General features: G+C 48.1%; 2 protein-coding genes across 3 annotated transcripts in view; one reads left to right on the top strand and one right to left on the bottom strand.

Moving 5' to 3' along the window:
- LOC105184990 (caspase-1) overlaps nucleotides 1–15,816 on the bottom strand; it is a 44,554-nt gene extending 28,738 nt beyond the window's left edge. Inside the window, exons 1-2 of the mRNA XM_011144149.3 lie at nucleotides 15,151–15,816; nucleotides 9,781–10,028 (exon numbers count right to left, since the gene is read on the bottom strand). Of these exons, the coding sequence (XP_011142451.1) occupies nucleotides 9,781–10,028; nucleotides 15,151–15,257 (355 nt within the window). The 5' untranslated portion in view covers nucleotides 15,258–15,816. The remainder of the gene's footprint in view (nucleotides 1–9,780; nucleotides 10,029–15,150) is intronic.
- LOC105185030 (alkaline phosphatase) overlaps nucleotides 1–23,903 on the top strand; it is a 214,952-nt gene that overhangs the window by 127,732 nt on the left and 63,317 nt on the right. The window contains exons 1-2 of one of the 2 annotated variants that reach the window (XM_025302020.1): nucleotides 17,357–17,867; nucleotides 19,006–19,180. In XM_025302020.1, coding sequence (XP_025157805.1) covers nucleotides 17,697–17,867; nucleotides 19,006–19,180 — 346 coding nt within the window. In that variant the 5' untranslated portion in view covers nucleotides 17,357–17,696. Of the gene's footprint in view, nucleotides 1–17,356; nucleotides 17,868–19,005; nucleotides 19,181–23,903 lie in introns of those variants that run through there. The other variant, XM_025302019.1, reaches the window with a different exon arrangement.

Genomic DNA, 23,903 nt, shown 5'->3' with positions numbered 1-23,903 from the left:
AAATCCTGCCGATCGTTACAACGACAGCGCAGCTCAGCAAACGAGCTCATCGCGTTTGTATCCCCGACAGATTCTTCTTAATAGGCGCGAACTACGATGCGGCCGCGGACGCGCGCGGAATTATTAAATCGCATCGTACATTGTTATGCGCGCCACGGGTGATTGGCTCCATCGTGCTGGCCGGTGCCGCACATCGGGATCATCGTGTTCGCAATCGCGAGCGAGCGAGCGAGCGAGCGAGCGACCGACCTCCGTGACTGGATCATTGCGTTGCATCGCATTGTCGATTCGGCCGAATATCGACTGTAATCAGCTTCGAGCCACACGCGCCCCGCAGAATTCCGAAATATGCCAAACAATTCGCATTTATTTGCTTTTTCGCTCTCTCGTCCCCCCCCCCCTTCCTTTCTTTCTCGCTCTACCGTTTCCCTTTTGTTTCATTTTTTAAATATTTTTTCCCCTTTTTGCAGCCGCGGCGTTTATGACGCGACCGCATCGGTGAAAGCATCGACGTTTGGTTTGAAATAGCGCTGGATTTTTACAGCGACGGTCCACTTTGTGTGCGTTTGCGTTCACGGTATGTAAACCAACTTTTCGCGGGTCTACGTGGGAATAGGTAATCCACGCAGCCGGGAGCTTATGACGCTCGTATTTCCCCGTTGCCCCGCTCGTCCTCGGAATGGAGCGCTTACTTTCGCGGACTGCAACTAGACGTTCTCTTTATTACGTTACACCGCGTTACGTATCATTGCCTTTGCAGCGTGTCCGAATTATTCCAGCGACTAACGCGATGTCGCATTAATCATCTTTTAATCCCGCAATGGACGTTCCTCGGATTATTAAATGCACATAGCGATATAATTTTCCCGGCGGAGGCGGAGGCGGAGGCGGACTCGGGATACGCGATTTGTCGTAATTCCGGGATCGCCCGAAGATGAAAGAGACCGCGAGTGGCGGAAAGACAGGAGATAGAAGCGGCGCGCCGCCGTACACGCTAGCCCTGAGAGATTGAGCAGCATTCATTGCGTTCAGCGGAGAAAATCGCTCAGTGAGCGATTAGTGACTATATTGGTCCTTACTGTCAGATCCTTACATTCAGGCGATAACGTTGACGAATTATTCAACAGTTGCTCAACCGTTGAGTGTCGTGAACGCACCCATGGACTACCCGACTAGAAATTTATCCCATCAGTATCCCATTTATCCTGATCAGGTTAACCTCATTTGGACATTAGCTCCCAATAAGGTGATGCTATCGGGTAATCTAGTAAGTCATGTAACGCAGCGTGGATATCAGGACCTTAGTAAGGATTCATAGTCAGGCCCTTATTGAGTTGCCTTGTGGAATCCTTATTACGTTTCCTTTTTTCAAATTATGTCTCCTGATTACTCGCCACGGCTATATTGGATGATGACATTGGAAATAAGAAATGACACGCTGGAAACGAAAATTCTTTCATGTCATTTCCAAATAAAAAGATATTTGCATGAAGTAATATTTTAGATCGCTTGATCGCACACTTGTAAAATATTTCGGAAAAGAAACATAAAATGAATGTCATAAGATCATAAGGTATCACAAGATGACAAGACATAAAGTAGTGTTAAAGAGAAAAGTTGCATGTCACGTTAATTTTACAACTATTTATTGACTGCTGAAAAGAGGATAGTTTCTATAGCATTTTACAAATATATTCAAGTGATCTGAAGGGTTTTCTCAATGCAAACATCTTTATATTTGCAAATGACACCCGAAGATTGTTTTGTTAAAACTTGATAATGTAAATCATATTAGGTACAATGAGTAAGATCTCTGATTGAACTGAAGCATATTATATCATACACTAGGTTGGTACATTAAAGTCCTAATGTGGACTCAATTATTACAACCTTATAAAGGTCTTCCTTACTCATTTGTTAGGACGTTATAAGGAATACCTGACTTACTCAGGATTACCTTCCATTCACTCTATTAGGTCCTTATCAATGTTAGATGAACCTGATCAAAATTTCCAGTCGGGTAAAGTCGAAAGCGCCGGTTTAGGAACGTGCGGGACACGCGAAACAGAAACAATCTGAGCTTCCACAAGGCCGGGCTGCGAAGTAAGCAGTGGGCCGTACGAGACTGGCAGGAGCTGGCAGACAGGGAAGCTAAGCAACGTAGCCCGAAGCGAGAGAAGTGGTTCGGAATTGTACAACGCCGGCGGAAAGTAGAAACGGCCGGATGCCGCGCGGCCCGGCCCGGCCGGCACAAGCGGCGCGCAGCGGACGCAGCGGTGCGTTCCGCGTGACGCGCGTCGCCGCCCAGGCGGGTTTGCGGTCCCTCATTGCGGAAGCGCGTATGCGACACGGTGCGGTGTGTTGTAACGCGGAAGGACCCGCGTAATATGTCCTTAGCTGAGGTGGAATTCTCATTTGGAAGTGTTTGCATGTGACGTCCGCGCGACTGGCCCGGCGTACCGGTCCGAGTATTACGCGTCGATGCGCCGGCTTATCGACTGCAAACCATCGAAAAATAGCTGCCGCAGCCGTAGACAGGAAACGCGGGGATCAGCGGGGCCGAAGGAGAGAGCTCGCAGTATAAACGTGCATTTTCGTCGAAGCGGTATTCGGGTTACACGCGACGGCATTAGCGGCGGAAAATGCTATCCGGCTCTCTCTCTCTCTCTCTCTCGTTCTCTCTCGTTCTCTCTCGTTCTCTCTCGTTCTCTCTCGTTCTCTCCAGCGCCGCCGATAGCTCTTCGCTCAAAGTGTTCTCATTCGAATTTTCGCGATTGCACACGATACGAGCGCTCGAGGAAGCCGCGTTCCGTGCGCGAGTTGTCAGCGGCGACACAGGGAAATGGCAATTACTGTCGGAGAGCGAGTACACACGGTAGAATGAGATCACCAAATGGAACAAAAGTGCACCGACTTGCTCCGTGCACTTTCGCCAAACTGTGACACGCTCGTCTAACAAGAGTCGCGATAAACGAGACACAGAAGGGGAAGAAAAGGAACGCCCCTCTATTCGTCTTTCCTTTCCTCGATAGTCCCTGATCGGCAGTGAGATATTCATAGTGTTCGGAGGTGCGTTTGACGCGTTGAATCTAGACAGACGGAGAGAATATAATGAAGGGTGGGGAGAAAGAAAAGGAGAAAAGAGAGAAAGGAAAGGAAAAAAGACAAACCAAGTACAATTGAAGCACGAGCGAAGCGTTGCACACTGCGGCGCCGCGCGAAGCTGTCAGGTGCACCTTCATAAAGACGAGCGCCAGGTCTTGACGAGCTTGTCAAGGTACGTATCGGATCCGCAGCCGCGCGTCGCGCGCTTTCGCCGAAAAGTGTCGGCAAACAGCGGGAGTACTTTACGTGCTGGCGCATCGTGCCGCGCGCTCGCGGGCCGCGCCTCTATCCGCGGGCTTGGTGCAAATGTTTGCTCTCTCCGCCGCAATATCTCCCGATTGGGGAACACGGCGTGGCGCATCAGCGCAAGACGAGCGGAGACGTGGAGAGTGGAGGGTTGTGGCTAGGTCGGCAAGGGATGCGGGGCACCCCCCGTGTCGTCGCGTGTGACTCGTTACTTCGCACTGTAACATCTGCCGCGGTGACACACACACACACACGTGCACATACACACATATCGCGGCCAGAAACTTGTTTTTCGCGGAGCGAACGCGCCGAAAGAGAGAGAGAGAGAGAGAGAGAAGGGGAGGGAAAAAGAACGGTTGGAAAAGTTGCGGAAAAAACAAACAGGGAAATAGCCCGTGAGCGCCGTGTTGCGTTCGCCGATTTCGTTGATTGTCTGGGCGGCGGCGGCGGCGGCGGCGGCGGCGGCTCGTCGGTCCAGCTTTATTCCTGACTTTATCACAAGCTTGTTGTGCGCGGCAAACCGCGCGATGTGATGTGAGAAATTACATGAAGCGGTTTCTAAGTACTAGCCGGTGCAGAGGCAGGGGTGGGATTTATGGAAACGCGAACGTTTGACAACGGCGGCGAAATCGTACTCGCGGAACTAATGGGACAATTATCGGTGCCGATGGCGCCTTCGCTCGCGCGCCTTCGGCGAATTTTTCGCCGGAAACGGTGGCTTTTTTAACGCGAGTCACCCCGCGAAATTCCAATATTTATTGAGCATTACAGCGCCGAGTTTATGCGCCGTAACGCCGTAAAGTCGGGCGGTGTTTGGGAAATGTGTGTATACTTTGTTCCTTATGAAGGAGAATTTATCGACCCCCCCTTGAAAAGAGAAAAAGACACTTTCATCCGCTAATTTAAGTTTGTTTTTCAATTTAACGTCTTTTACAAGCTTTTGCGCGCTGAACGCTTGTTAAGCGAGGTCAATACGTCGCGAAGCAGGCCGGTGTATATATTAGCGTCTTTTTCTTGCGCGACCACAGGTTTAACGCCTGGTTTGTGACCATTTCGTAATTACCTTCATAGCCTTTGTTAAATGGAGTTTGAAAAGTATGTGCTTCCTCCGCGCGGAAGAAACCCGATACGCCATCCCGTCGCGCTGCGAAACTTTATGTCTCCCCCCTGCCCCCCGGATTTCACGTAACAGCGGCGTGGCGAATATTCGTACAAGACGGATAACTTCGACACGATCGTACAAGACGGATAACTTCGACACGATCGTGTTCTCGATTTTCTAAATTTCGTCGAATCACACGCATGAAATACGCGTGGGTGACTTTAAGGCGGTCCGGTATGATAAAAGTTGAAATTTCACGAATAATTATCCTCGCACGCGCGTGCGCGCTCGCGCGTGCGCACAGATTCTCATACGTTATCGGCACGTACATTTATCGTGGTAGCTTAGACGGGTAGCAAGAGTCGCTAGTACACGAAAGAGGAAAACAGTGCTGTGTGCCGGCGCAGCGCGTTGTACCTCTCGCGTTGTTAGCTGATTAAAAAAGGAGGAAGAGCTGCAGCGAGCGGCGGAACAACGCGCGCGCTGGCCGCGTCGATTGAAAAGTTCGGTGCGCGTTCGGCAGTCGATTCGCGTCCGTGAAACTCGCGAAACGAGAGAGAGAGAGAGAGAGAGAGAGAGAGAGAGAGAGAGAGAGAGAGAGAGAGAGAGAGAGAGAGAGAGAGAGAGAGAGAGAACGACGAGCGGCGTTCCTCGGCTTACGTGGAACGCTGCCAGACAAAATTAAAGCATTGGGAGTAGCGGCAGGTAGTCGAGCAAAACACGGAGCCGGTTGGTTTATTTATGTGACAGCGTAGTTATAACACGCGCCGGCCGCAGCTTTTCAAAGTAAATGGACGCTCTTCCGATACTGCTCGATACCTTCGATTCGGTAATCGAATACGTGTAGTCCAGCGGCGAGAAAGAATCCGATGGGATTTTTCCGCCGTCCTCCGCCGCCCTCCGCCGCCCTCCGCCGTCCTCCGCCGCCCTCTGCCGTCCTCCGCCGTCCTCCGCCGCCCTCCGCCGCCCTCCGCCGCGTAGTTGGCCCTGTTTTTCTCGGTGGAAAGTGACGGGGAGTGTGCTTTAGTTGTATTCCGCGGGAACAGAGAAGGGCGATTCGCTGCATTTTTATGTCAATATACGACTTTCCTTCTCTGTCTTTCTCCCTCTCCCTTTCCTTCCTTCTCTCTCTCTCTCTCTCTCTCTCTCTCTCTCTCTCTCTCTCTCTCTCTCGCTTTCTTTGTGCCGATTCGATCGATCGATGCTCCCGTTTTGTGTTTTAGCCGCTTGCGTCCTCGGTATGACACAAGTTGAAATTGATGACGCCACTTAAAATCTTGGTGGAATCTACGAGGGTAGTCTGAAAAGTTCTCGGCCTAACAATGAAAAAGAATTTTTTTTGCCGTGAAAAATGTTTTATTTTTCAATATAATCTCCTGAAACTTCAATACATTTATTCCAACGTTTTTCCAATAATTCAATACCATCATTAAAGTGTGATTCCGGAAGGTTCTTTTCGCTCTGGTGTATTGTGGTGGATTCAAGTTTCATCAACAGTTATGAGACGACGCTTGAAATCTATTTTATTTTGCTTAAAACGATTAAAATGTGCCAAGCACTCTTGAGAAATACGCACTCGAATGCGTTTTTGATCAATTGTTAGCAAATGCGGCACCCATCTTGCACAAAGCGTTTTCAACTGGTGCTACTACTCGAATAATTTGACAGATCGAATAAAATTTTACATAGATTTGTATCAGGGATGCCACTTTCCGATACAATTATAGTTTGACAGTTTCTAATGCCACGTATGTGTCAGGTCGACAACTTTTCAGACTGCCTACGTATATCTTTTATTTTTTTCTTGCGTTATACTGCTCACTCTCTGCATTCAATTATTAGATTGATAATATGTTAGCTATATTGATTGTATCGCGATCATTATATCGGCATTATATGACAAGTGGGCCAATTGAAGCCAAATGTCTACGCTAGCGTGTAGTTGAAAAAATTTCTTTTCGAAAGAAACAAAGTTTAGGTGAGTGTAAATCTCTCACCGAATCGCTCGGCGTGATTATCGTACCCGACCTACCGCGTTATCAATTCTTTCGCGTCCGTGAATCTTCAAGCGCAAACTTTAAGTACAAACCACCTTTTTCTCTCTTTAACTTTTGTGATTATCAATGATAAAAAAATATAAATGATAAAAGTGAAATATAAGAGACTGAAAGTGGTGAGAAAGTATTTGATTTTTAATTTCCGACTTTAAAACATGAGAAGAAATATCGCCTCAATTTCATTAGGCGGCGAAACTTGACTGAAAAATTTGGCGAGGAAAATCGATGCGTTTACCTTAACTTTATCCCGCTAAAATAAGTTTACCTAATTATACATTAACATCCACGCTTGATTCTTGTCGAACTTCTTACTGCTGTAATTTTTCATTTTGTTTTACCGAATGCTCGCTTAATTATTGGCGCATTCGACTGGATATTCTAGCACGCGCTAAATGCGCTCTCTCTTAGTACTTAGTATTCGATTGGATTACTTTTCAACGGTGCGGAATCTATGTACAATATATTTAACTGGAAGCAAACGTGGCGGCAAAAGTTATATTATTAAATAAATTTTTTGGTTAAGCACTTGTAGTAATTTCAGCGAGAAAGAAATGCTGTATATTAATGAGGAAGGAGAATATTAATGAGGATAAACAAAAGTTCGAGACATGATTGAAATTCGTTCATGAAAATATTCTGAAAAAGAAGTATATTATATTTCAGTTTATATAAACTGCTATAAACATCTGCCGTAACGTGTCTCTCTTAAAACATTATTTATCCTCCAGCGACATTTCCGTCTTAATCGGGATACATTTAACCAATTGTCTCACGTGCATGCAAACTGAGAAATTTTTGAAACGTTAAGAGAGCATGCAAAATGTAAAGAGTTGCAGATAATAATATGCAATTATTTTCATTTCTATGGCATATATTTCTCACATATACCTGTTTATATGTGCCGTGCTGACAAAAGAGAATATCGCGCGAATAAACGACTCACGCACAAAGGTCCCGCTTTTGAAGTGAAGCGTCGCTCATTGCACGTATAAGCACCGACGAGATTACCAATAGCACTGTATTTGAAGCAATGTGTATAATCCCGCGCTTGGGACAATAATAAAAACACGCGCTCGGAACGCGCGGGCGCGCGGTAACACAAAAAATAGTTTCTAGCCATTAGCAGAGTGCGTGGGCGAGCGCATGTCAGTCGAACTCGCCATACGCTAACAGCCGAATTATTTTTTGGCTTGCTGCTGCGAAAATAATTGCACGGCGTGGTGTACGCGGAGCGTGACGGTGCAACGGCGATAAGCAACGGGCGATAAATAAGTACGACGCCTTAGGCCTGATAGAATGCATCGTGTCGCGTCGTGTCTGGGCGAAGAAGAGCCGAAAACTTTTCTTATCCCGCACGAAGTTCCGTAATCATCGGACTTTCCGCCTCACCTTCCGCGGCACCTGCCGCAGCCGTATTCGCGAGATTGCTTTGTTAGTTATTTGTCGGGCAACTCGGCTCACTGCGACGAATAGACGTTTAATGAGCTCGCTCTGTCGTAAAATGTTTGTATAACTTCTCTCGCCGCGCTGGCCCGCCTCTCATCGGTCGGTCGGCACATCATTATCCGCTTCGCGTTAACCGTCGGGACGAGCCCCCGGCAAAGCGGCTCTGCAAACAATTTGCAGATAATTATCAGCGCAGCTCGAGACCCGCTCTGTGCATTTTTCGCGGCGCTATGCGGCCATTTGTCAAGTTAAGCGACCGGAGGCTGGAGCGTCGCGCGTATTATCGGCCCTCCTCGTGAGTTGCACCGCCACATCGGGTGTCGTCTTCTCGCGAAATTTTCGGGATCTAATTGGGCTTCGCGTGAGAGATTAGACACACGACGGAATGGTACGCGCGGTGGAACATCTTGCCGAGAAAGCGGAGAATAAAGTTGTCGAGAACCCGACTAGAAATTTATCCCATGGTCCTGATCAGGTTAACCTCATCAGCTCCCAATAAGGTAATACTATCGGGTCCTGGTAAGTCATGCAACGCAGCGTGGATATCAGGACTTTAGCAAGGTTCATAGTCAGATCCTTATTGAGTTACCTCATGGAATCCTTATTACGTTCTTTTTTTTCAAATTATGACTCCTGATTACTCGCCACGGCTGTACTGGGTGATGACATTAGAAATAAGAAATGACACGCTGGAAATTCTTTCATGTCATTTCCAGATAAAAAGATATTTGCGTGAAATAATATTTTAGATCGCTTGATCGCATACTTGTAAAATGTTTCGGAAAAGAAACATAAAATGAATGTCATAAGATCATAAAGTATCACAAGGTGACAAGACATGAAGTAGTGTTAAAGAGAAAAGTTGCATGTCACGTTAATTTTACAACTATTTATTGACTGCTGAAAAGAGGATAGTTTCTATTGCATTTTATAAATATATTCAAGTGATCTGAAGGGTTTTTTCAATGCAAACATCTTTATATTTGCAAATGACACCCAAAAATTGTTTTGTTAAAACTTGATAATGCAAATCATATTACAGGTACAATGAGTAAGATCTCTGATTAACTGAAGCATATTATATCATACACTAGGTTGATATATTAAGGAGGTCCTAATGTGGACCCAATCATTATAACCTTATAAAGGTCTTCCTTACTCCTTTGTCGTTAAGATATTATAAGGACTGACTTACTTAGGATTACCTTTCATTCACCCTACTAGGTCCTTATCAATGTTAAGTGAATCTGATCAAAATTCCTAGTCGGGAAGAAGACTGAATATTTAAGAGAATCCGTGATGAAAATTAAAGCGAAGTTAAAGTTGCAGGTCCCTCGATACACTTTGTTTCCTTTTCATCTCTCTTTTTCCCTCTTTCTCCATTTCTCTTGAGAAAAGTCTGCCGTCCTTTTATCTTGTATGATGGAAGGAAGAGAGAGAGAGAGAGAGAGAGAGAGAGAGAGAGAGAGAGAGAGAGAGAGAGAGAGAGAGAGAGAGAGAGAGAGAGAGAGGGAGAGAGAGAGAGAGGGAGAGGGAGAGAGAGATTGAGAGAGGCAGAGACGGAACGCGGCTCCGCTCGTAGCAGAAAAATAGGAAGCGACGACGCTGCTAACGACACGCTTGCATCAGTGTGCAATATCGCAAATGGCCGGAAATAATGACATCGTCTCTTCGCATTTCCGTTATTTTTTCGAACGTTAACGGAAGACCTTCATTATTCCAGCGGGACGGGGATCGCATTCCGTTCGTCTGTTTGCCGGGGCGGACGGCAAAGCGCGCGACGACTCGGAGTGGTCGCGTTACACGGCAGCGCGAGGTACTCACTCTCATGCAAAGCCGTAGATATAGTTTTGATCGTCGGATCGGTGTAGATCTGCACGTCGAATCCGAGATTGCTCAACGACGCCCGGAGATTCTCGGCGTCCCTCTCGGAACCCTTGCGCGTGCTCATGCTCTCGAAGTGAATGTGGTTCAACACGAGCGCCACTCCTCTCCTCTTGTGGTTCATGTTGTATTCTTCGGCGTGCGGGTTGAGACTGATTTCGACAGGCTTTTGGCTTTCGTACGTGTACCTGCGCGGAGCATCGGTTGAATGCGTTAAGAGGATGCGTTTCGATCGATGTTACTCGAAAATGACGCAAGCAGGCACTCGTGCAGAAACACGCGGCGCGGGCTTGGTCGATTTTAGAGGCGAGTGAATAAGATTGATATGAATGAGAGAGAGAGAGAGAGAGAGAGAGAGAGAGAGAGAGAGAGAGAGAGACGCTCTTCTTCCCTTCTCGGAAAAAGGAAAAGAAAAAAGGAAAGTTTTCATGTCGGAATCATTATCAACGTTTCGTTCATCGATCTTCATTGGTCACACCGCTACACGTAGAACATTTCGATGTCTTCGTTAGAAGCTGAATAGAAGGATCTGCGGGCGAAAGGAGCGACGATTGCTCGATGATTTTCCGCGGAAATACAGAAAAATAAGCGACTCGAGGAGCGTCCGGCTGGCAGATCCATCCTCGATGGACTAATTGCCGCGAGAATCCTCTCCTTCTGTCTCGGTATGCGTTCGCTCGCGGAAATACGGAAGCGAAGAATTTCCGTTGTTCTTTATAATTGTCCGGTACCTTTGTGCGAAAGAAGTCGACCTCGCGTAAGCACGCGCGTCCACTGGCGCACACAAACAAGGACGAGCACGCGCACATTGCGGACGAAATAAACGCCAGTAGCATTTAGCGTTACGGTCCGGCGTAATTAGCCGGTAGATGGCTGCAAGATCCGGACTTGAGGACAATCGTGAGCAAATGGATGGCGCGAAGAACGCACGGAGAAATGAAGAGAGAGGGCGAGGAAATAGACTGAGGAGAGGGAAACAGAGAGTGAGAGAGCGGGTGGGAAAAAGGATGACAAAGGGGGCGGGGGGGGGGGAGAGAAAGAGGAGAGAAGTATATCTGCAATGTTTTGCCTCTTTGCAGCTGGTTTCGGGCGAAATATCGGGGTATTTCTTTCCTCGAAAGCGAAGGCGAAGGCGAAGGCGAAGGCGAAGGCGAAGGCGAAGGCGGGTCCTTCGCTCTCCTCGCGCAAAGTGCGCCAGTCTGTTTCGTACTTTCCACTCACGTACGCTCACGCAGATGGATATCCTGTTTAGCCGATGGAGCCGGGTCGGGATCATACCGCAGACAATTTAATTTCAACTCGCACCGCAATCGAGAACTCCCGCCGCCGTCGCGGCGATTCCGCGGCGTTTTATCGCGCGGCAACCCGGCTCTTCCCGCCGCCGCGTCCGTTCGAGTCGCACGTACGTGCGATCCAACTTTCGCGAGAGTTGCCGCGATTACGATTGTTCCGGATCGGTCGACTACGCCGGTCGAAAGTAAATCTGCGGTATTGGACGATTGCGTGGAGTGCACGAGCAGACGGAAGCGGGATCGGCCGCATTTTGCCGTTGCACTGAACGAGCTATTAAGGCTCGCTAAAAGGACGCTAAACCTCGCGTGGCTGAACGCGTGTTCTTCCGGGGCCTCGGGAATTGCGACTAAACGTCGCGCGATTTAAATTGGAATAAACATTTTAACTAAACACCTGCAATTGTATGTGTGCCGCTGTGCTGTGGATCTGTGGATTTAATTCCGGTAGATTGCGGAAGCAGGACAAATTGCGAGCGTACAAGGCGTGGCACGCAAAACAAATTAGATCAATTTGTAGAAACATCGAGATCGGAGGAGAATTCTTCGTTATTATTTTTTGTTTTCATTGTACTCGTAATTATACGCGGACACGAAATGATGACGATCGATCGTCTTGGTATTTCGTTCCTACCCGACTGGAAATTTATCCCATGGTCCTGATCAGGTTAACCTCATTTGGACATCAGCTCCCAATAAGGTAATACTATCGGGTAACCTAGTAAGTCATGTAACGCAGCGTGGATATCAGGACCTTAGTAAGGATTCATAGTCAGGCCCTTATTGAGTTACCTCATGGAATCCTTATTACGTATCCTTTTTTCAAATTATGGCTCCTGATTATTCGCCACGGCTATATTGGATGATGACATTAGAAATAAGAAATGACACGCTGAAAATTCTTTCATGTCATTTCCAAATAAAAAGATATTTGCATGAAGTAATATTTTAGATCGCTTGATCGCATACTTGTAAAATATTTCGGAAAAGAAACATAAAATGAATATCATAAGATCATAAAGTATCACAAGGTGACAAGACATAAAGTTGTGTTAAAGAGAAAAGTTGCATGTCACGTTAATTTTACAACTATTTATTGACTGCTGAAAAGAGGATAGTTTCTATAGCATTTTACAAATATATTCAAGTGATCTGAAGTGTTTTTTCAATGCAAACATCTTTATATTTGCAAATAACACTCAAAAATTGTTTTGTTAAAACTTGATAATGCAAATCATATTAGGTACAATGAGTAAGATCTCCGATTAACTGAAGCTTATTATAACATACACTAGGTTGATATATTAAGGAGGTCCTAATGTGGACCCAATCATTATAACCTTATAAAGGTCTTTCTTACTCTTTTGTCGTTAAGACATTATAAGGACTGACTTACTTAGGATTACCTTTCATTCACCCTACTAGGTCCTTATCAATGTTAGGTGAACCTGATCAAAATTTCTAGTCGGGTAGCGCCGTACCCAGGATGCTTCTCACCTCTCCTTCTCTCTCTCTCTCTCTCTCTCTCTCGCTCGCCTTACATGATTTATTTTCCTCGTCCGCCGCAAGGAGATTGTGTTGTAACTGTAAAATAACCGTGCAGTGATCCGGCTGTGATGATGATGATTTATCGTTATTTAATCGTCGCATTTCGCTCGCCCCGACGGTGGATATATATTTCTGTTAGGCGTCGCTAATTTGAGCAAGCGCGACGATGTCGTCAGACGTTAACGAGACACTTTTGCATCCGCGACAGTCGGCGTATGCTAAATTGATGATCACTGCGCCGCGGCGTTCTTTTCACTCGCGGTCCCGTGGCACGGTTTTGATCCATTTACGAGAAAAGTTGGTCCCGCGATTCAACCTATTCCGCGACGGGGAATCATTTACTTCCCGAGCGTACTGACAATCGCTAGACAGCTCGTGCGCGCCGTGTGCCATTAGTCAGGCCGCACGCCGCAGTGACAAAGCAACATATATTCGCGACGTTTTGTCCGCGACAAGTGACACACGTGTAGCTATGAATATACGCGTCCGTGTGTGCGTGCGGTGTGTGCAGCGTTTCTGCGCCAAATACACGTCATTGATATCTCGCCGCTTTGTCTGCCGCGCAGCGCTTTCGCGCTTCGTCAAGGCGCTTTTATCTTTTTATCGCCGGATTAACTGCTCGACGAACATTCACCTTCGCCAATTATCTGCCGCTATCGCGTTTCTCCTTGCGCTTGCCTGATCCCGAGGAACATGATAACGTGTGGCCCGGCCCGCTATCTCGCCGTCTCGCAACGGACAACGTTCGCGAATATTAAGCGAATAATTTACTTATTTATCCACTTCTCGCTGAATCGTAACTGCGCGGATTGAACTGCGTTCGGCTGCAGCGTTCGCTGCCGCGCTGCCGTAATTCCACTTGTACTCGTTAGGATTAATCTCGTTAAAAGTCTCATCGTTAAAAATAGAAAACCCGCGACGGCGGGCGAGGCGATTAAAACTTTAAGACGGGCGGAAAAAGAGCTGAAGCGCGAAGCGCTCAAGTGCAGCCAGCACAGAGAGGGTCATCGTCAGCGGCGCTCGCGGATGGATGCCCTGATGAATATATGGAAATGACACACCTCTTCCCCCCCCCCTCACCCCTCCGCATCCTACTTGCTCCTCCACACAAATACATACGCATGTAGTCTCCGTGGATACTCGAAACACGTGGACGTCGGCAAGAGGGACCGACCGACCGACCGAGGCGGGTCGGCGGAGTGGCCGGGGGGGGGGGAGATGAGGATGAAGGGGGAGAGTACAGGTCGGATGTGACAAAACCACCGTGGGGCGCTTACAAACTAGTCATAAACGCGGTGAGCCGGTGGCCATTACGAGACAAATGTTCGTCGTGGGAGAAGTGAGCATTACCGGCATTACCGCGGACTCCGCGGCGTTTACTTCGGGCTCTAAAACATTTTGCGCCTAACGGCCTCCCAACTCCGACGCTATTATGAATATAAATTCACCCCACCGGGGTGTACCACCCCTTTCGACCCGCGGTGTACCCGGTAGACCGGTATCCGACGAGCGCGCGTCAGGCTACGCGTTATGCGCGCAGCTGCGAGAATGATCGGGCTGGAACAGCCCGCGGAACCGCTCCCACGTGTGTCTCGATAAGGGCCGGACGAGAGGGGAGGGAGCGCTGGGGGGGCGGGGAGGGGGGAAAATAGAAAAAGGATGAGACGAGGCGACTTCGTTGTAGCAGTGGGGCTCCTGAGTAGATAACGACACTCTGTAATGCGCCTTCGATTGTATTTCTCCTCGCGAGCGTGATAAACTCGATTTCGCGCGGTAATCGCGATTGGCGGCGGGACTGTCTATCGCTGCAGCTGATCGATTCAAGATACAGAGACGAGCGAGCGACCGGACGGGACCTCGCGACTGCGACCCGGGAACTGCGTTGCGAGCCGAGGGAAAAAAATATTTTCGTTCGAGCAGAGAGAACACGATGCAAGAGCCCGAAGCTTGATAAATAAATAGCGCGTGTTACGCGATACGTTTTACGCGCGGCTGACGAGTACGTGGCAATATTTAGACGAATGAGGAGTCGGAGGGGAATAGCCCAGAGCGAGGGCTATTCCCCTCCTCTTCTCGCTCTCGGTGAAAATGAGAAAAGTATCGCGCTCACGTGCGTGTGTGTATGTGTGTATCGGAGAGAGGCCAGGCGGGTCGTAGCCTGACGTAGACTCTCTCGTGATAAAAAAAGAAGCAAGAGAGAGATAAGGAGAGAGATAGATGGAGATCAAGGGAGAGGGGGGGAGAGAGAGAGAGAGAGAGAGAGAGAGAGAGAGAGAAAGAGAGAAGAGAGAGAGAGAGAGAGAGAGAGAAGGAGAGGAAGAGACAGCAAGAAGCGACGAAAAGCAAGCAAGCGAGGCGAGCACGAGAGCGAGCTAAGAGGAGTGCGGTGTATGTCGGCATGTCGATTACCGGCGGGCGCACACTTCCATATCGGAGTTTTATATCGGTCACGACGTGACGAAGTGGTGCTTACTTTGCTCTACTGAATGGCCATCCGTCCGGCACGCTCCGTTGCGGCTGGTCCGACAGCGGAACACTCCGCTGTTTCGGCTTCGGAGTGCACTCGTGGTCCGCCTGCATGTCCTCTCCGGTCGGATATTTCCTAACGATCCGTCGACCGTTTTCCCGATCGCTGACGCTCTCTCACCTGACTGCCCGCTGAAAAGACACGCACGCCTCGCTCTCTCTCTCTCTCTCTCTCTCTCTCTCTCTCTCTCTCTCTCTGGAAATTTATCTTATCGTTCGCACCCTCGAGAAAAAGCCAGATAAAAGCGCCGACGATAACGCCGACGATAATCTACGACACCTCTATGCGTCTTATTGAGCACATATTGTCGAACTGACTCGATATCGCGCTGTAGGTCGCGCCGCGATTCGCTGTTGAGCGCTTTTTGGGGAATACCGCGTGTCGGATACGCGACACAAAATGCTCAAATATGGAGCAAACGGTAATGCGTATTCGAGATGGAAATTGCCGCGACGCTCGCTACAGCGAGGTGGGTCAACTCCGAGCCGGCCGCGGCGGGACGTTAACGTTTGTTATATCCGATGCACCGGTAACGCGGAAATGGTGCATTGCGCGGATAGACAATGAAAAAAAAAGATATTTTTATCAATTATAACATTCTGGTTGGAAATGTTTTTTTCGAATTGGTTAGAAAATTCTTTCGGATTTTCGCTCTTTGCTTTTATAAAAAAAATTCTTCATTAATCCAATATCTATGGGGAATTAATTTAATATTTATATACGTTATTTATTTGCGGATCTCTTTATATATTTATTTATTTATCTGCATCATGGATCGTTATTTATTTTTATCCATGGAAATATTAGTCCAATGCTTGTGGACATAAGCTTGTGGATATGAATCGGCACTTAATAACGCTCTCCTGGTAAGATTCCCCAACATTTTCCAAGAAACGTTGCCTCATGAATATTACGCGACTCTCCAACTGCAAATTTTAGCCTTATCGTTGCGATCTCTACTATCGTTTTATTTTTCCGTTATTATCGATAATACCAATCGTCGTGGCGCAGCCGAGCACACGATAATCCGCGTGTGCGATATTTCCGAGTGGAAAAACTCGACGATGAACTTTTTGGGAGAGGAGAATATCCGCGTCTCTCGGCGACTACCCTACCTCTCCTCTTTTTCTCTTCTCCTTCTTCTTCTTCTTCTTCTTCTTCTGCTTCTTCTTCTTCCTTTCTCTTCCCCCTCTTCCTTTTCTCTCTTTTTCTTGCGCGGTCGAGTATGGTTCTCGAGTTTTCAATTCTGTCGTCAAATATCAACAAGCAAGCGTACGTCCCGTTGCCTTCCAGTTTCGTGTCGGCAGGATATCGGCGTTTTGCGATGTGTTTGCCCGGCGCGCACGATTCTCCCTCGGCCATGCGAGCCGGCCGCGCATTTCGCGGATTCGGGCGTCCTACTTTGCCGCCACTTGGCGATCGATCGTGTCGTATCGCTACCGCAGTTAATCCATAACGGTATTTGAATCGGCGATGCATAGCGCTCGGTATGATAATGACGAGTGTGCTTTATGGCTGTTCTTGCGCGGCAGGTAATCGGCTCTTCCCGGCCGGCGCTCGTCGGAATGGGACTCGGCGGAACCGAAATAGGCAGTACGACGACACACACTCAGGCGAATCAATCGGGGGCCGATCTATGCGAAGTGTATGCGAAGAAGCGGGCGGCCCGGGGGCGGCACGAGGGCCGGGCATATCCGAACGCCCTTGTCGAACAATAAGAAAACCGTCGCCGATGTCAGCGATATTTTACGCAACGGCGCGCCGTATTCCTGCTATAATGCCGCGGGAATTTATGCGCGCGGCTGTGTGTTCCAGCTGGCGCTCTTACACTGGCGTGCAAATCGGGACCGATTATACTGACAGACGTAATCGATTCGTGACAGACAGCGGAGGAAAACGGTCGGAGAAAAGGGTCGGCCGAATTTCTACGTATAGCTATACACGATTATTATTTTATATTCTTAAAAATATCCACGAGAGGTTCTCGTTCATACTCGCGATGATTATTATTATTTTCTTTTAAAAAAATATCTGCGGAATATACTTGCGATGAATTTATTGTTATTTTTTAAGAACGTCGACGAAGTCTAGCTGATACTCTTCGGACCACGTCGAGCTTTTTTTTGTGTCTTGTCAGGTTAAAGGCATCGAAAATCCGCAGGTAAACGTCACCCAACGCGAAATCACCTCGTTTCGTCTCGCGTGCCGCGAAATGGTCGTTTTTATTAATCCCCGCGGAGTTTGAGGAACGACGGGCTCGCGCAATTTCCCTCCGCGAATAACCGGCAAATGGGTAATAGGGTACAGCCGCCGCTTTCATCAAAGCTCGGCGCAGGTCCGCGAAGTGAGCCAACGGGCGGAAATGTCCATTTGCTTGGTTGCAGTGCTTGCTCAGAACGCTGAAAGCGACTGGCGGCGGCTCCTACAGAGCTCGGCTGACACTCTTCTCGTCCCTCGCATCTCTTCGCTCCGTTGCGAGAGAATCGCCAGTCATGACGCGCGTGGGAGCGGATGTCCACTTACGTCGGAATTCCTCTTTACCTCGCGACTTATTATTCCTCCCTCGACGTCGCCTCGACGTCACGACGCATGTCATGCACGTCGCTACGTCTTATTCACGTGACTGTGTTCGTATTAACTCGCTGCGAAACGGGAGTGACAAGGTGCGTGTTGGGGCGAAGGCTATTCGCATTCGTTATTTAATTTCCGGATATCGAGAGTATTCTCCTTCTGTGTTGCGATCGTATCTTTGTTGCATATAACTACAATATTGAGATATTTTTCGTGTAGCTTTGTTTGCACGAAAAAGAATGTTCGGTTGAATGAAGCAGTTTTACCATGAAATAGGAATAATTTAGAAATTTTTATAAGCAAAGACCAGAGTGTTTTGCTTGAGTCAACCGGAAATCTTGTTTAAACTGAATTCTGGTAATCTCAACTGGAATTTTTGTATTGTTCATATCTCGCTGGAAAATTGTTTCATTCGACCAGACATTTTTTTCTGCATCTAATTAGTTATGTTTTCCAGTTTGATAATTGAGCCTGCAATTGATTCCATCCTTCTGCGATTTATCGACTGAGGATGAGTAGCATCTTTAAAATTTTCAGGAAATAAATTTTCTTTCTTACATAATCACGTAAAACTATCTGTTCCATGGCAAAATTCTCAAATTCCGAACAGTATTTGAATGGCAGTGAAACTACGGAAAGAGCACGTAGAGTTACACTAGACAGTTATGTTCCGTCGAAGATTTTGCGTTAGTTGCGGTAGTTGATGCAAATACAATTTATAAAATTTAAGTTCTTTACATTGCTTTTGGGAGCAAAGCCTATATACATCTATAGTTTTCATTCTTCTTAATTTACAAAGTACAGTGGAATGTACAGCAGAATTTTGAGAAAAATTTGTTATCTTCAACACGTGCTTGAAAAATAACTAAAATACGCTCACATAGTATCTATGTCTGCAAATAATTATTCACCTGAAATTTATATCAATGTGTCTGGTTATATTTCTCTCTCAGCATCTGCAACTATATCTAGTTATTTTCGAAAGTGTTTCCCTTACAATGCCGCTCTCATTAGTAACGAATATCGCGAAAGGAATCGGGTCGAGCGTCGCGTGCGAGAGAGAGAGAGAGAGAGAGAGAGAGAGAGAGAGAGAGAGAGAGAGAGAGAAAGAGAGAGCGCGCCTCCGTGTGAAGGTAAAAATTGCGTTCCCCGAGTCCAGGGCTTTATACCGAATTGTCGAGATTCAATTACGCGAAAATACGCAATTAGTCGTTGTTATCTTGTTTCCAGACGTACAACATGGACGCCCAAGTCGGCGAATCGTCGGCATGCGCGACGGCCCTGCTCTGCGGAGTTAAAGCCAATTACGAGACTGTTGGGCTGGACTCGTCCGGGCGCTTCGAGGACTGTTACTCCAGTTCCAAGGCGCACGTCCCTTCGCTTATTAATTGGGCTCAGCATCAAGGTGAGTGCTGTGAGCAAGCGATACGTCGCGTTGATGATTGTTTGCGCGACATTCTGTCCGAGCGCTGTTTCCTCATGGTGAGCTGCGAATCGACGGTAAACGTCCAACATTCGAGATCGCGCACCGCTTGCGCGAATTTCAGATTCGCGGCCAACACACCTCTATTACGCACATTTCCGATTCCTCGCTGAATTCGGCATCGATAACGCGATTTTCAATAGCGGACAACGACGCGCGTCTTGGCGCGCCCGTCGCGCAACGTGCGGCTTTCGCGTCTCTCCTCCTCTTTCTTCGGCTCCAGCTGCTCGAGCACGCGAAATGGACCGACATCGGCGAGCACATTCTTCGTAGACAAAAGGTGCAACGACAGATCTCTCTCATTCTCGCTCTCTTATTCTCTCTCTCTCTCTCTCCTCTCTCCCTTTCTCTTTTTTTTTTCCGGTGCGTACACGCAGCTGATATAGAGATTAATCTTCCTAATCGGGTAGTTACTTTCTACCGAGTTTCACGACGCGACATTTACGGCCCCGCGATCCTGTCATTATGAGCAAACGTAATTAATCCGCGCATACATTCAATTTCCGGCCGAGGACAGAGCGTTAAAACGATTAAACTGCCCAAACACGACGCGCGATTAAATGCCCACGTATAAATTGAATTCGCGCGTACGCAGCCCGCCGGACGGTGAACCTCGTATTCTTGGCGCGGCGTTTGACCGGAAGCCGATATCTAATTTACGACTCGTGCTAATTGCACGGCGCTGGAGCGATTCGCCTAATGGAAGATTTCATGCGCTGTTTATTAACTCGCTCTCTCTCTCTCTCTCTCTCTCTCTCTCTCTCTCTCTCTCTCTCTCTCTCTCTCTCTCGCATGGAGAGCGCGCATATGCGCGCGCGTGTGTGTACGCGCGTAGGTGCGGGTATTCCGGACGCGCAAACGTCGAACTTTCGTAGTTTCATGGTGCGCCAGCGGGGCGGGGAGGGGGGTGAGGGTGATAAAACCGGGGCATTTTCAATTTAGCGAACACACGTGCGCGTCGCGCGCTAATTGATGCAGCTACCTGGGAGATGGGGAGATCAGATTGATACGGATGCTTCTTCAATTCTGTTTTCTCTGCTCCCTCTCTCTCTCTCTCTCTCTCTCTCTCTCTCGCTTCTTTTTCCTTTGTTTCTGTTCTTACGTAATCGCGCGCATAGCTTGGGTTAATCCCCGAGCATTTGCTGGATCGAGAGTCACTAGATATTCTCAGCTGACGCGTGCGTTATGCACTCATTGTTGATCGCCAAAGGAATCGACAAAGTAGCCGTGATAGATTGATAGTTCGAGCTTCAGTTCACGTACACAGAGAAAAATGGTCAAAAGAGCCAGTTTTCTGATGAAGTATGATTGTGATTCGGAAATTCTGACGATTGAAAATACCGGAATACCGTTTAAACAGAAATCTTGATCATTTAGTCCTTAAAGGCTACCATAATATTTCACCTCATGCGAATGTTGTCACGTTCGTTCTTATTAAATATTAACTTATCCGCTACGAACAATAACTTCTCTTTATCTTTCGTCTAATACTCGATAACAGTAGAACACTTAATTGCATTCGTTTGACATTTTTTATTTCTAAAATAAGGAAATATGTACCGGGGTGAAATTTCACTCATGACAGCATCAACGTGATTCTCTTTGATGGTAGCTTTTATGAACTAAATTGAATTCTGATAACTTGAAGCGGGGTGCCTGTCGTTCATACTTCAGTAGAAGATTCTTTCATTGAACAAAACTTTCATCGAAGAAACATTTTTTTCCGGTGTACAAACCGGCGTGGTAGTCTCAACGTTCGCCACAGGTTTGTTAGTATTTCCTAACTTTTTTGGATTTTTTTTTTTCTGGACGTTAACGCGAAGTCACCATGGTAACAGGATAATTCCCCTTCCTACTTTGAACAATCGATAATTAACAAACCGAAAACTGTCGCGTGCAAGTAAAAGAATCCTAATAACCTAGTCGCGGGAAACACCACCACCAAGGCTGTTATGCCGGTCATTGCGCGTTCGAAACGCACGCTCCACGCCGTTCGCGACCGCGAATCCCCCGACGATGCAATTTGCACACGCGTATTAGCGACGGAAGACGGGAATAATTTGAGAACAGTGCCGACAGACATTCGCAATGCGCATCGCGGCGCACAGAGCCCGTTGCGTGGGCGCGTCACTCGTCAAAGGCAGCGAGCATTCAAAAGGGCGCCTCGTCGGTGGAAGTAGAAAATGTAATTAGAGAAAGACACTGCGCGCTTGCGACAACAACGACGACGACGACGACGACGACGACAACGACGAGGGCACCGAGGGCGGTAAAGGCGTCGTCGTTGTCGTCAAACATTGTTATCCGTGCACCGCAACATGGATAAATTGCGCGAATGGTACGACCATAATGGCGTTTTATTACGCTATCGCTAAAACGACGCCATAAAGCTAAATCAGAACTGTCGACGTGTACATGCGCCTACTGTATACGTACGTGCACGTAGTCACGCACACATACACACACGCACACGTACATCGCGTTACAGAAAAATCTACCGAGTGTCTGTTGCGCAAGTAATTATCGGCGATATCGTTTATAATTGCTTTTACCGCGAAATCGTAAGTTTACGAGTGGGTGTGCTGGCGATGGCGGCGAATTAACGTCAGCGCTCTCGTGGCCGGCGTGGAGGGGGAAGGGACGGAGGGGGCGCTCCCTGAGTCATTAGTAATTGCTTACGGTTTGTTTGCAATGCCGGGTCAGCGCAAAAAGCGGCGCGAAAACGAGCGCGGCCGCCGCTGTAATCTGCTTGTAACGTAATTTCTTGCTTCCGCGGAGGTGGAGCGCAGATGTTCGTGAATTTCGGCCGTTGAATAAATAATAAACACTATAGAAATACCGCGCGCCACGTATACGCAGCATTATAAATTCCGTCGGCGCGCACCTCGTTAGTTATGTAACAAGTAATCGCCGTCCTCGCGCTTCTCACCCTTTCGACTCTTCGTCTCTCCCCCCCCTCTCTCTCTCTCTCTCTCTCTCTCTCTCTCTCTCACTCCTCTCCCGTAAGTAGACGTCGCCGAATGCCCTGAATAGGCATTCTATGCAGATACTTGAAATAGTCGCTTCTCTCTCTCTCTCTCTCCCTCTCTCTCTCTCTCTCTCTCTCTCTCTCTCTCTCTCTCTCTCTCTCGTTTGTTGGCTCGAGCTGATAACGGCACGACACAAGAATCGTCAAGTCGGCAACACGACCGCGCGATTTTTCCGCCAATTCACGCACGACGGAGAGTGATGGAGGAGACAGAGAGCGGGAGAGAGGGGGGAGGGGGGACGGATGAAACCGCGAGGTCGTGCTCGATGATCGCCGAGGCGAGCAATTAAACGGGACTTCTTCCTTAGCGCGAGACATGGTGCAACAACGTCGTCGCGATACGCCGCGCCGTGCCGACGCGCATCGCTGCGCTGCACCCACAGTGGCAAACAGTGGCATTGTGTTTTTGAGCGGTTGACACGCTGCCAAGACCGCCACGACTCCCGGGTTCCCTCGGGCATACGCTGCGAACACGCTGCTGACACACGTGCGACACCCGCGCAGCACGACGCGGCGCGGTGCGGCGCGGCGCGGCGCGGAGCACGCCGATGCTGTGTGTATGCACATCGCGCGTATACGACGCGGGCATGAAAGGACGAGCTTGCTTTGGCCCGATCATTAAGATGAATGGCCCAGCTGATTAATCGTGCGCCGTTTGCCGTTGACACCGTCGGCTTTCCGCGCGGTCGCGTCGTCCCGCAGCCGCGGCTTTTTGGCTCTCCCTCTATCTCCCTCTCTCCCTCTGTCTCTCTCTCTCTCTCTCACACACACACACACACACACACACACACACACACACACTTTCTCTGTCTCTTTCTCTCCATCTGTCTCTCTCTCGTCCTGTGGTCGACGGATTGTCAAGTTCTTCAGCGCGATACCGCGACGCGAGATGACGCACGATGGCGGCCGGAAAAATTGACGTCAAATGAACGAAGGAGGGAATTAAAAATGGATGAGGGTGGAGAAATGATGGCGGTATAATAGAGATAATAGAGATAATAGCGCAACGGTCGAGCGAGCGATGCCTATCTCCCTTGGGTTATCTATCACTCGTGAAGCTGGTCGCGGTGGTTTTTGCGGAATAATCGATGGGGCGACCACAGGGTTGTAGAGTAAACGTTAAACGAACGAAGAGATGACCGGATGATAAATCTGATAAACGAGCGCATAAAAAAGCATTGAATGGAAACATATTTTTGTGAGCTTCCCCTCCCACCCCCCCTCTCTCTCTCTCTCTCTCTCTCCACTCCCTCTTCGCCTTCACATATGTATATCTCATTTTGCACATTTATTTCGCGAGGTGCGCATTGATAGTACACTTATCGGTTTGTGTCCCAATGTTTACAGTCGTGTAAATTAATTTTTATATTTGCGTAAATGATCTCCTTCTCCCAATACGACGCAAGGGTATTCTGCAAAGTATCGAGCTGCTTTCGAGCGGAGTGTCCTCCGATCGCGATTGAGATTCGCGATATCCCACGCTGAGAGGCTGCACAAAGTATCGATATCCCGTTAAATCCAAGCGTCTTCGCGAGAGATCGGAGATTCCGAGTGTCAATTCCGCGATTCCGCTAAGGAGTTCGCACGTTAAGCCAACTTTGCTCGCGCGAGAGGGGT

The sequence above is a fragment of the Harpegnathos saltator genome, unplaced genomic scaffold (genome assembly GCF_003227715.2).
Source record: "Harpegnathos saltator strain DR-91 unplaced genomic scaffold, Hsal_v8.6 scaffold467, whole genome shotgun sequence".
NCBI classification, from domain to species: domain Eukaryota; kingdom Metazoa; phylum Arthropoda; class Insecta; order Hymenoptera; family Formicidae; genus Harpegnathos; species Harpegnathos saltator.
This window is presented reverse-complemented; position numbering and strand designations above follow the sequence as displayed.